This window comes from Chelon labrosus (assembly GCF_963514085.1).
Source record: "Chelon labrosus genome assembly, chromosome: 5".
Taxonomy (NCBI): domain Eukaryota; kingdom Metazoa; phylum Chordata; class Actinopteri; order Mugiliformes; family Mugilidae; genus Chelon; species Chelon labrosus.
In genome coordinates, this window is record NC_140341.1 from 4,582,260 (window position 1) to 4,595,323 (window position 13,064).

Genomic DNA, 13,064 nt, shown 5'->3' on the forward strand with positions numbered 1-13,064 from the left:
CAGGTGCGACTGTCCAAAGTCTGAGCCAGGCCTTAGTCTGTGTAATGTGTTGTGTAAACATTCAAAGTCCTCACAAATGTGTGTTGGCCCATCACACTACAGTAATCACTGATCAGCATTGTATATGTGCTGATACAAGCTTGTTATGTAATCAGCTGACTCAGCACTCTTCAATGAAGCTCTTTCATTATCAAACACACACATACACACTCGTCTTTCTGTCATTGTGAGGACCATTAACTGGGATAATACTTTCGAGTACCTTAAACAAATCATCACTTAAGTTACAAATCTAAACACTAACCTAACTGTAACTTCTATCCTAAAACCAAATCAGGTTTTAACCTAAAAAAAAATCCAACAAAATGGCCTCACAGTGTTAGTATTTCAGCTTCATAAAAACAAGAACCCACACACTCAGGTTACATGTCGTAAATAAGGGACGAAGCCGTTTCACTTTTTGTTCACTGAGCTGCTTTCACATGCTTCAACTTCTAAGTTTTAACCTTTATTGTTCTCTAAATGAAAGATAGCTGCGCAATTCAACGGCTCTCATTATTAGGGAAGTAACTTCAACCTCATTTTATAGTCTCAGTCAACATTGTTTTACCGCACATAGTGACAGATAACGATTTCCAATTAAAAACTTTGTGATTGCCACATCAACGCTCACAAAGTCCTGCTTGTGTTGCTAAATGGAGCAATATTGGTAGCTTTTTTTTCCTACAGAAAGTTGCATTATATTCAGTTAGTTGCATTATATTCAGTTAGAAATTAACAAACTATTTTGTTTTACAATTTTTAAAAATCTTATACGATTGTTAGACATGGAATAACAAAAACATTTCAACATACTGATACAATCTAAAGGTCTAAAAACACAGTATCAACATTTTCATGTTGCATCATTTTTATCCATATGAACTACAATATAATGAATGAATCTTAAAAACAGTCAGATATATGAACTGAGGGCAGTTGAGAGCAAATAAAAAGACAGAATAATTAAAATAAAAAAAATAAGTGGCAATGGTGGTAGTTACTCCTTCCTAATATGCTAAGCCTGGCTAGTTGTCCTTTAGCAATGCTAATTATATCAGTATACAGTATTATTCTTAGTCAAAATATAATGTTTTTCACTGAGGGGAAAAGTCATAGACCAGCAGTATATAGAGTTGTTAAATTAGCACCAGCTTTACGGGCTAAATATAAAAAGTGATGTACACACTATGGATTATAATGCAATATAAATATAAATCTAAGATTAAATATTGTGTGTACATTTACTTTAGGTGCTTTTTAGTTAATTGTTGGTGCGCTTAGAGACTATTATGTGAAGTTTACATCAGATATTGTTAGTTTATGGGTCCAGTGAACTTTGTTTGATTCATTTTGTCCAGCAGATGTCGCTGTTTAACAAGTTTCGGCAACCCCCTTCAACTTCCCTGCTGTTTCAGAGCTGCAATATCCAGTGCGCAGCTGCAGTGAGTAAGCTGCACTGAGTCACAAGAAATGCAGTGAGTGAGACCGGAAGCATGTGTGACATGTCTTCAAAATAAAATCCACATTGTAGTTGACCATGACAACAACCACACAACTTTAGATTTATAGCTCAATTTATATTCATTGTCCTGTTGAATCTTACAAGAATAAATGTGGTTGATTTGATGTGAAACCATAAATAGAACCAAAAGCAGGAGGTAGTTGTATCATTGAGGTTTTTAGGGTAATGTTGTAGTAGTGCGCTTATTTTAATGGGTTAAATGCAGAGGACATATTCCATGTGCGTGCATATATATTGCAGACAAATAATCAAATTCCAGTAATATAATGCACGTTCTTCTGGAAAAGACAGGGATGCAAAATGAACGGGAACACAGTGTCAGGACAGACAAACCAAGCAACTGTCAAGGGCCCTTGACAATACTCCACAACTCAACCTGGGGGTCCCCTTCTATCTACCCTATGATGGATTGCTCTGGTTTGGCATTACATTCTTGTATGGGGCCCCCAAGAACCTAGACTTTGACCTTGACTTTTGATATTGTTAGCATATAGATAGACAGATACTTTATTTATCCCTTGGGAAAGTTGTTATCAAGTAGCATCATTACACAGAGACAGGAGGAATAAAAGTCAGCAAAAAGAGTAAAAAAAATAAAAATATAGTATGGTAGAATGTATATAAGTAAACTAAATGTGCATTTGTTCTTGTGTTGAATTTTGTATACATGAACCCTTCTATCTACCCTATGATAGAGTTCTCTAGTTTGGAATTACATCCCCCAAAAAACCTTCGCCACTGGAAATGAACACTTTTTTGTATATTTTAATACATTTATACTATTCATGAATTTTGCATAGATAAATTTTACCTCTAAATACTAAATATTAATAAAAACAGCTTCCACCACTGTATTGTTCTGCAAGGACCTTTTATTTTGAAAGCCTCCCGCCGGATGTCGCGCCGCTCTCGCCTCTCTGCCGCTTGACGCTCCGCGCAGACACTCAAGCAGACAGACGCGGCGGCGACAACCGAGGAGTAATGTGAGCGCGCGGCACGGATCGGCTCGGCTCGCCTGGGAAGTCGGTGTCCCGCTGTTTGCCTGAACGCAAGCTAACCCACGCAAGCTCTCTGTCTCTCTGTCTGTCTCTCTCTCTTTCTCTCGGATACAACCGACACACACACACACACACACGCACGCACGCAGCGGAGAGGCGGAACATGATGGCGACGTTGGGACCGGAGTCGGCTCGCCCTCCTCTCTCCCAGCTCGGTTCTTCTCCGTCGATCCAGGCGCACCTCGGCGGCGCCAACCTGCCCCCCAACCGGGGCTTGGAGCGGGCGCTGGAGGAGGCGGCGGCCAGCGGCGCCCTCAACCTCAGCTCCCGAAAGCTCAAGGAGTTCCCCCGGACAGCCGCCAACCACGACCTGACGGACACGGTGGAAGCAGGTAGGCGGCTCTCTGGTTCATCCCACCCTGGTAAAAGCTTGCGGGGGGATAAAGCCCGGGGAAAGGGACGCCGGTGCTGGGCGGTAACGACCCCCCTCCCCTCCCACGCTTTGACGCGTTACAGCGGCGTGGATCCTCTCTGTAGAGCCTGCACTTTATTTACAGCGCTGGCATTTCCGTTACCCCGGCGTTTGTCTCCAGTTGTTTTTTTTTTTTTTTTTTTTTTCACGCGTGTGCGCAACTTCTGCCGCTTCACCTGAGCTGAAAGCGTTGGTCACTGTGTCCCCGCTGAGCTGTGATTTGTTGACCCGCAGTGAAAGTGGGCACCGGACCTGAGAGTTGAGTGGGCCCTCTGTGGAAATCCCCACCACTTCCTTTTAATCCACGTCCAGCGGTGAACAGGCATGGAGTGCGGGGACAACCCAGACACTCTTACTGTGCTGTTTTCGTGCTTGTCCCTCACAATTAGTGGTGAAAGATGTGTTTTCAGTGGAATGCCTGTGACAGACCCCACAGTCAAGGTGTTGGGACATACACCTGGGACCATCAATTATGGTGACAAGTATCCAGGAGAGACACAAACATGGAGGTAGAAAAACAACTGGTTCTTCTATTGAATAGTTTCAGGGTTGTCAATAAAGTTGGGGCTCCACAGCCATCAGCCTAGGGGACTACTCAGGTGTCAGGCATTTGCAGTCAGATGGGGATTATGCGCAGGTTTTTGTCGCTGTTTTCATCTTGCAGCGGTTGCTGCGTTTACATGGACACCAGTCAACTTGTCTGATCAGACCGAGAGGGGTGGTGTGAACACGTAAATCCGTCCTCTCTGAGTTTGCTCCACCAGCGCCAGGTGAGGAGTTTCAGAAACATGGAGGTGGAAGAACAACCGGCTGTTGAAAAGGTCAACCGAGCTGGCATCCAGTGTGGACAGCAAGGCAGACAACGTGGAGGCGTCTTGGTCGCCTTCCTCTACTGAATTCATTGAGGGTTGTCGGTAAAGTTGCGGAAACTTCTTCTTCTGTTAAACGTCTTTCAGATTTGATGCTCCACAGCCGGCAGCTTTTGTAGGCGCCTGTTTTTTAACTGTATTTTGAGCCTAGGTTGCAGTCAGATGGGGATTTTGTGCAGGTTTTTGTTGTGCTTTTCATCTTGCAACGGATGCTGCATTTACATGGACACTAGTATTCATTGAACCACCTCATTGAGAACAGACTGGTCTGATCAGATTGAGAGGGGTGGTGAAAACCTTTGAAAATCCCTTCAGTAGGAAAGTCTGATCTCCTAATAACCTTGTAGACTCTTGATGTGCTGGCTTCTCTCTGGTTATTGGAATAAATCCATTCTCTCTGAGCATGTTCTGCTCCTTGTGGGGTGTTTGAAAAGATGAACAAAGCCGGAATCCACGTGGACAGCAACGTTGGAGACATGGCAACATCATTTTCATCTTCTACTATTGAATCAATTCAGGGTTTTCAGTAAAGTTGGGGAATCTTCTTCTTCTTCTTCTGTTATGTTTCTGCCTGATTTGATGCTCCACAGCTGGCAGCCTTTGTCAATACTGAGACGCCTGCTTTTTAACTAATATTCCATTAAAAATGTCTCATGGAACCACCTCAGTTAGATCAGATTGAGAGGGGTGGTGAAAACCTTTGAAAATCCCTTCAATAGGAAAGTCTGATCTCCTAATAACCATGTAAACTCTTGATGTGCTGGCATCTCTCTGGTTGGAATAAATCCATTCTTTCTGAGTTCTGCTCCGCGTAAGGTGTTTGAAAAGATGAACCAAGCTGGAATCCAGGTGGACAACAACACTGGAGACATGGAGACATTTTGGGTCATCTTCTACTATTGAATCAATTCAGGGTTGTCAGTAAAGTTGGGGAAACGTCTCCTTCTGTTCCATTTCTGCTTGATTTGATGCTTCAAGCTGGCAGCTTTTGTCAATACGGAGGCATCCGTTTATTTCTCTATTTTGAGCCCAGTTTGCAGTCAGATGGGGATTATGTGCAGGTTTTTGTTGTGCTTTTCATCTTGCAACGGTTGCTGCATTTACATGGAGGCTAATATTCCGTTAAAAATGTCTCACAGCACCACCTCAATCACAACAGAGGGAGAGGGATGGTCAGAACCTTTGAAAAATCCCTTCAATGGCAAACTATGATCTCCTAATAACCATGTAAACTCTTGATCTGATAATTGCCCTCTGGTTGGAATAAATCCATTCTCTCTCTCTGAAAAGAAGAACCAAGCTGGAATCTGGACGAGTCTCCATGTGTGACAGAAACACAGAGGTAGAAAAACAACCGGTTGTTCAAACTAAAGATGAGCAGATCCGGAATCCCTGTGTTCGTCAGTGTAGGAAACATCTTGGACGTCTCCCTCAACTGAATGTCTTCAGTGCTGTTGATAAAGTCTGAGAAACTTCTTCTTCTGTTATATTTCTGACCAGATTTGACCCTCCACAGCTGAGAGAACCACTTTGCACATGGTCAAAAATGCCTATTGTAACTGATGTTTTTTGGAACATGTGATCACATACTGTATATCTTCCTCTTGTGTGAAAGGTTCAACAGGAAAGCTCTGATCAGAAGTGTTCCACTCAGGCTGAAGAAATATTGTCCATGTAAACCAGTGATCCCCGCGTGCACGGACTCATCTTCACTGTGTCCTCCGGCATGCTATGGATCCATAAGTACAGATTTAGAGGTTTAAGCTGATTTGCTTTAATGTGCAGGAAATGACTTGGCTGCAGGCCGGTCGTGTCGTGTCAGCGGCAGTATCACCCTTAAAAAGGCTCACTTCACCCAGTGTTTTCACATATTTTCCACTCCATGCGGAAAGCCTTTGGTTTTATACGTCCTGCTCTTGAGAAACAGTAGAAGGTACAAAGTAGTCCAAGCAAAATCCATCACCAGTGATTTCAATGGTTTATCCGAAGTAAAAAAGACGCTGCTTCTAAAAATAGACGCGGTTTATGTGTTCTTTTCCAAATCTCTCCAAAGCAGCGCAGACTGAAATTCTGCCTCTGTGGATGAAGTCATTTCACATCAGAGCATTGCAAATGACTTGTTGTGGGTTACAGTCGGACCGGAATGCCTCGGTGACGCTGCGTCGCCGCGCTTCACTCTCTTACTTTGTTTATGCACGCTAAAAAAGAAATGTGGCTTACATAACCGCAGTGGATCACGTTCACTCAAGGACACATGGCGGGATTAAGTAAAAGCTGAGTAAAAACAGATTTACGGCATCGTTTATCAGATATTTATCTGCTGGATTTTTCAAAGTGGTTTCTGTTTCTTCTTGCTTTGCTTAGGCCATTTACCTATATGGTGAAAAGAAGCGTTCGCACTTGGATTCGTCTTTGCTTTTTAGCTACGGTGTTAAATGTGTGTTAATCACAGAATCTCTAATCTGGGTCAGGGCTCATCTTAATTTCTGATCTATGTGCTAAGATTTTTGTCTCTAATCCAGTGTAGCACGGATTGCTGAGAGATCCCTCATAAGAGGTGCTAATCAGGACCGCACCATCGTCTTGCTTGTCACTGCTAATTGCATGTAGCATTGTATATGTTTTGTGAGATAAGACATTGTGTGCAACTCCTCGTTTTCCCTGAATCGTTGAGGATGGTGATGGTTTGCAGATGGTTTGATGTTGGTTGGCGTCGGACCATTGATGACCTTATATTTGGCTGGACTTAGTTGTACTGAGCATGTTAAAGAGATGGCGGGACATGCAGGTGGGCAGAGCTCATGCTGATCCTCAGATCACTCTTTTCAGCCTAGAAAACTAATGAAGGAGCAGATAAATAGAAGTGGTGAAAATTAGAAAACGACAAAGTCAAAAGAGCGCAAAGTAGGATCTTAATTCGAAAGATGGGATATCATAAGCAAGATGTGCCAATTAGATGTAAAATATTGTGGAAATACCACCAATTCCCAAGTCTGGTGTCAACGTTAGTTTTCGTTTTAAGTAAAATAGTCTTAAAGCAGAAATCTCTCTAAGGAGATCGGAATTGAAACGAGACAGAAAATCAGTAGTGATACCCATCCCTTGCACAAACAGAAAGCTCTTCTCGTTTTTTTTTAATCCTCATCTCATCTGAACTTTCAAATACACAAATGTTTTGACAAAGATATTCCAAATGAATGAAGTGAAGACCAGCTAATACGTTTGTTGCACTTACTGCCTTCCTAGCCTCTTAGCTAATGATTACTCTTCACTTTTTCCTTTTTCAATAATGAATGAACACAGGCTATTGCCACCTGCTGGTATGAAGAGTTATTTCCGCTAATGTGGCTGCATTCTTTGCGGGATTGCAACTTTTTGGTTCCGACACAGGCTACCTCACTGTTGGCCTTCGCTGCCGGAAGTTCTTTGTTGTTTGTTTGGTGCGTATGTATGACCCTTGCAATGTCAGCATGACACAGAGAAACAATAGTCAGTTAATGGAAAATAGTCTGGTTTTAATCATCATCCAGGTTCATCAGGTTCATCAGTTTCTGATGGACTATTTGATTGATTGGTTCAGATTTTATTTTCAGTTATTCAGCCCAACATTTCTTCTTTCATTTATATAAGACAACATCTTTGAGAGTTTGTGTGAAGGGGATGTTTGTTAAGATTTACTATAAATTTGAATTCATCATAGGAAAGTCCTCTGCTGATAACGTTGGTATTTAGATTAATACAGTCTTTCATTTCCCAAGCTTCTTGTGATATGTGCAGATAGCAAATATGTTACTGTTGCTACGTCACGCGTGTGCATAAATGCACTTCTGAATTATATTCACTGGGTTGGATTTCCTCACAATCACAAGATGCCTCTTAACCAGCTGAGCATCAAGTCTGAACAAACAACAAGCGATTTCAGATGGAATCGTTCTATGCGGACGGTGAGCTTACAGGCGTGCTGTTGCATGTTCAGATGGCACCGGGCAAAAGAACCCGAAGAAATATGATGAACCTGCCGAGAACGCTTTGGAATGAAACTCTCTGACGGTCCGTCCGGTGAAGATGGAGTCATCTCTGATCACACGACGACTTTGATTAACACCCGTGAAATGAAATTAGCCAAGAAAGAGCGGAGTGAGTCACCGTGACGGATGAGGTGGACACGCTCATGCACACATGCTGCATAGAAATCTGCTCAAATGTGCACAGCAGCGGCAGCTCATCAGACACACACACATGCCGGAGCTCGCGCTGCCTGGTTTCATATCGGCAGCCACACAAGCCCAGGCTTGTAGTGAAACACACAACTGGAGCTGGTTTCCTCAAACCGTCCTCCCACAAACGCATTCTCGTAACCAAGAAGTGGGTTTCTGTTGGAAAAGAACCAGTGTTTGTAGTGTTCTCAGTTGCTCTGATGGGCGACACTGAAAGGAAAAGGCAACTTTTTAGAATCAGGGAAAAGTTAAAGCCTTTTCTGCCATCGTTGGGTTTCACAATCCTTTTTGTTAATACTTCATAAATTATCAAGTAATAGAACCGTTAGTGGCTTTGATTGAAGTGCACATTTGTGTCACTGGATTGCAATGCATAGGTCATTTTCTGAATAACCCATTAATCCTTTAACTTACCACTAAGCATAAACACAACTTCCACCATCAATCATTTACACAGACATTTTCTCATAATAATATATTTTAATATGATCAGAAATTAATGAATAACCTTTTTAAACTTGAAGTTTGTACCTAGAAAATATTTAGTCGGCATCAGTTGATAAGGAAAGACGGTGTTGAGTGTGATTTAAGGAACGGACACAACAAACTAACGTCAAGGAATCAACGGCAACGAAGGCCTGTGTGAAAGATGGAGAAAGTCCCGGTTACCGGAAGAGCTAGCGTTCCATCTAGGGTCACTGACACTTACCAATGGTCTGACACTTGAAAATGGCTGACCACATTCGTTCAGAAAAAAAAACACAACCACTATTATAAATGCTCGCCTCTTCATTGGTAATGAGAGACTTCTAAAGTATCCCGTCCTTGTAGCTAACTAAATAATAAATAAATCTAAGCAAGAATTATTAAAAACGAATCAGCGTGCGGTTAATTATTGATGTGATTATGTTGATGTAGACAGAGCCCTGTTTTTCTTTCAATAATCGCCAGTGTCTCTATCTTTATTACCTGAGAATGGTCTGCTTCAAACAGCACAGCAGTGAGATTATGGTGTGTAAGAAAGCTTTGTGCAGGTCTCTAAAATAACTTTAGGGCGGAGATACATAAATAATAATCTAACGTCTGTGCCTTCAGTGAGTGAGAAAGACTCTACAATTTGTTCCACAATATGTATCACTTCCCCAAGTCACACAACAAATGGCTATGTGGTTCTTATACAGTGGTAGGTAGTACGTAGGTATTTTTAATTTTAATTTTTTTATATTCCGGCTACATTATCCTATCTTACAACAGGCTGTGAGGTACTGTTAAACGCTACTGACAGTGCCAATGTAGATACATATCTGTGTGTTTATGTTCAGTTCTGTTGTGTTCTATTAGTTGACACTGTTGCTGTGGTTGTAGAGCGTGTTTTTTGTCCTTGATGTCAGTGAACACACCAGACGGAAGTTTCCCTGCAAACTCCCACTTATTAAAAGTGTCAGACTGATGGTGTTTATGACAGTAGCCCGTTTTCAAGCTTCAGTTACCTTGCAGAAAAGCCTCCATAGCTTGTTTTGTGTGTAACGCTACAATATGCATTCAGGTTGAGAATATAGGTTTCATTGTTGGGAGACATTACTTTCTACTGTGTTTTTATTAGAGAAGTCATTGTTCAACCCCCAGTAGGCAACAACCCATCCAGAGTCAACAGCTATTAGAATATCAGTGTTTATTTGGATAAATAAAATGCACTGTGTTTATGAGTGCTGGCTGGGGGACACGTGTGGAGCCTTAATCTACTTTAAATTGGCCACTTGCGATCGAATTGCCCAGGTCGGATGTTAATGAAAGTTCTGAACCAGACGGTATAAATACGGATGGCGGAACAGTTCCTCAAAAGTGAAGCCAAAGCGAGTAGAGCTCCCCCTGGTGGCTGGCTGCAGTATAGGTCATAAGCTCCACCCCCTCCATGTTAGTGGGTGGGACTTGGGCCAAACTAAAACACTAAAATACACGTCAAATAATTTTTTTTTTCAAGGATTGTTTCCGTCATTTTAGGTAGTTAATATAACGTTGATGCATGTTCAGGTGTATTTTTTTGGGATAAGTTTTGTTTCAGTTTATACAGTCAAAGATCTTAACAAGGACCAACGAGTGCAACATTCATGGAAGTCTCCATGGTTTAGTTTTATATTTCTTCCAACTCTATTCAAGGGAGTCTTTTAAGTTCTTGTCTAGAACACAAACCCAACAAGAGCCTCCAGTATTGGGGAAGAACATAAACTTTGTGGCTCATGGGTGTGTCCTTGCAGCCGTCAAGTTTCCTTCGAAAAAAATCTTTTTCCTTTTTTTGTTTTTTAACTTATAGAAATGAAGCTGACCTTTTAAAACATTTTCTGTCCATGGCAGCTTAATGTGATATCTTGTTATTTGCTGATGTTTTGAATGTCAACGAACTGTAGCTGCTGGCATCCACACCCCCGCAGGCTCTGCAGAGAGAGAGATTAAACATTTGGCTAACGGAGCACATTTACAGACTCTTAGAGTGCTTAGGTAACGTTGATAGTGGTTGTAAACAGAAAGGTAGTAATGCTGCTGGTTGTTGTAAATTGTGAAGCCGGTGGTATTTGAGAGGCAGCCAAAGGAGAAACCAAGCGGAGGTTTGTAACCAGCTATGAATGTGGTTATATCGTAATAATGGACAGGTTTAATGACGGATGGTAACAGTCGAGGGAGGCACTGAGCGCTTGGAGTTGTTGGGGACTTTTTTGCTTCCAAGGTCGATGGTATCACTTTCCTTCAAGAAACAGAAATGTGAGAGAAGGTGATTTCCAAACCGGTCAGTCTTGCTCTCACATATGATAGTATCAACAACAACTGTCAAACCGTGACCGGGTGTTTGGTGTTTTGCCCTTTAGCCACTAATGTGTGAGGTTTTAATGGTATTTTAAAGGAATATTCTTTGTTTTCTGCAGACCTTGTATCTTAAATACTCTTCTAAACATGGTGGCGGGTATTCATAATTATTCTCTGGAGAAATGCCCGGACTTAAAGATGAGTCCGTGAAGAGACATGAGCTCAAACTGATGATTATTTCTTATGTAGGACATTTATCAATTCATCCGTCATGGATATTGCATGCACACTAGTTTCCCCGGAACCCAGGTTTTGCTGTATTGTATTTGCATTCAGATTTTGCATAGCAGATATTTATTTTTATATGCAAGGAAACTATCAGATAGTCAATTGAAGCCTCAGTGTTTTGGTTTCTGGTAAATCTATTCCTGTTGCTAAATTTTGATGACGTCTTTGACCCATCTAAAAAAAAAAATACTCCTCTTCACGAACGAGGAGCGGGAACAGGAGAGTGTTTGGATATCCTCACAGAAGAGGAGATTTAAACATTTTTGAGGTAGTGTCAGATTAATGCTTGGCTCCGCTTGTGTGTATTCCAGCGTGGGAGCATCATCGGTTTCAGAGCCATCAACACCTTTACTTTCTGCTCTGCGCCGGCTGCGTTCAGTTCTGTTGTGCGGTGCAGGAATCGGCAGCGCCGTCGACAGTGTGCATGTGCTGCGGCGTTTAGCAGCCTGCTTCCCACCACGCTCCCAGCTCCAGACAATACGCATTTCTGCAGTGTTACCGTTTTTTTTAAACAAAAACAAAAACCGTTTTTGCAGCCGATCACTGATGACCGATTGCGGGAAAGGCTATTGCCCATTACCAATCGCAGCATCTACCTGAAGCCGCTTCAATAAAATACTTACTTTGACTCATTTATGTGCAAGGAGTGTTGCCAAAGCGGATACAAATCACCGTAATGTGATTTTTATGCACAACATCAGTCAGAGCGTACATGTTCATCAAAAAAATAGAAAAGAAGTCGAATATGCACCGAACAGTGTGTTTGGAAAATAAATGAAGTTATACCGAAGCGACGAAAATAAATTCTAGTAGGTTGATAAGAAGAACAAAGAGAGAGTCTTTATTGAATTACTCCTGAATTAAATTCCAGTAGGCTGATGGAAAGAACGAAAACCAGTGTTCCTCTCTTCTACAGTATTAGCTTTTGAGCTAGCCTTGTGCTGCTTGGGTCTTTTGTTGTCCTGACGTTGTCCACTTTGAGGTACGACTGCCTTCAATAGAGCTCCGGTAGTTGACGTCACCCTGCGCCGGCAATCGCAACGCCACCATATCGGCAAGAAATCGTGCTTTTCGAATTACTATTCGATCGACAACTGCGAGCAGCTGACTAACTTGTCCTTGTACCAGTTACATCCAAAAATGGTCGACAGCTGTTGTGCCCTGGGATGCCCGAATAGTCTGGGACAAGCAAAGGGAAAATCGTTCTATCCTCAGAAAAATTCTTCAATGTATGCTTTCAGTGACTCTCCGGAGTAGGACCAAGGAAAGTTGCCTTGTACTGGTCAATTTCTATCTGTTTAAAGTGCACAGTAAACTCTGACGGCCTGAAATTAGCGCTGGCGCCATTCAAGCCAATATGGCGGCGTCAACAAAAAAAGTCACGTCACGCCCGGAGCTCTATAAGTAGATGTTCATCTGTGACGATGCTCGACCGCTGACGTCAGCGTACCCAGCATGCAAGTTGGTTGTACTTTCTCCGGGGGCCCAGGGCCAGTACTGCTGCAGTCCAGTGCCTAGGACATTGCGAAGCAGACCATCTGGGTCTGGGTGACGTCTCTCTCTAAGCGTGTACTAGGAAATTATCTCACGATTCCTCCTTCATTTAAAAGGGCGTTTCTGTTCTGTCGTCATAGAGGAGGCTGAGCAAATTAATTACGCGGAATACCGGCCGATAACGATTGCCGTCCACTTGATGGGAGCACCCTCGATTGCAAACTATGGTGCTGGCCTCCTGTGCAGTTACGTCCTTGCAAACTCAGCAACTCAACAGCTGCAACGTCGCTAAATTAAGTTGTTAAACTGTTAAATTTCTGAATCAGCATGCAGCCAATAACTATATATTGAGAAGTCAGTAGG

At 42.3% G+C, this 13,064-nt stretch overlaps 1 protein-coding gene across 2 annotated transcripts in view; it reads left to right on the plus strand.

Moving 5' to 3' along the window:
- The first annotated feature begins 2,431 nt into the window (after positions 1 to 2,431).
- lrch1 (leucine-rich repeats and calponin homology (CH) domain containing 1) overlaps positions 2,432 to 13,064 on the plus strand; it is a 92,036-nt gene continuing 81,403 nt past the window's right edge. For both annotated transcript variants that reach the window (XM_084544677.1, XM_084544678.1), the window contains exon 1: positions 2,432 to 2,954. In XM_084544677.1, the coding sequence (XP_084400803.1) occupies positions 2,726 to 2,954 (229 nt within the window). In that variant the 5' untranslated portion in view covers positions 2,432 to 2,725. The remainder of the gene's footprint in view (positions 2,955 to 13,064) is intronic.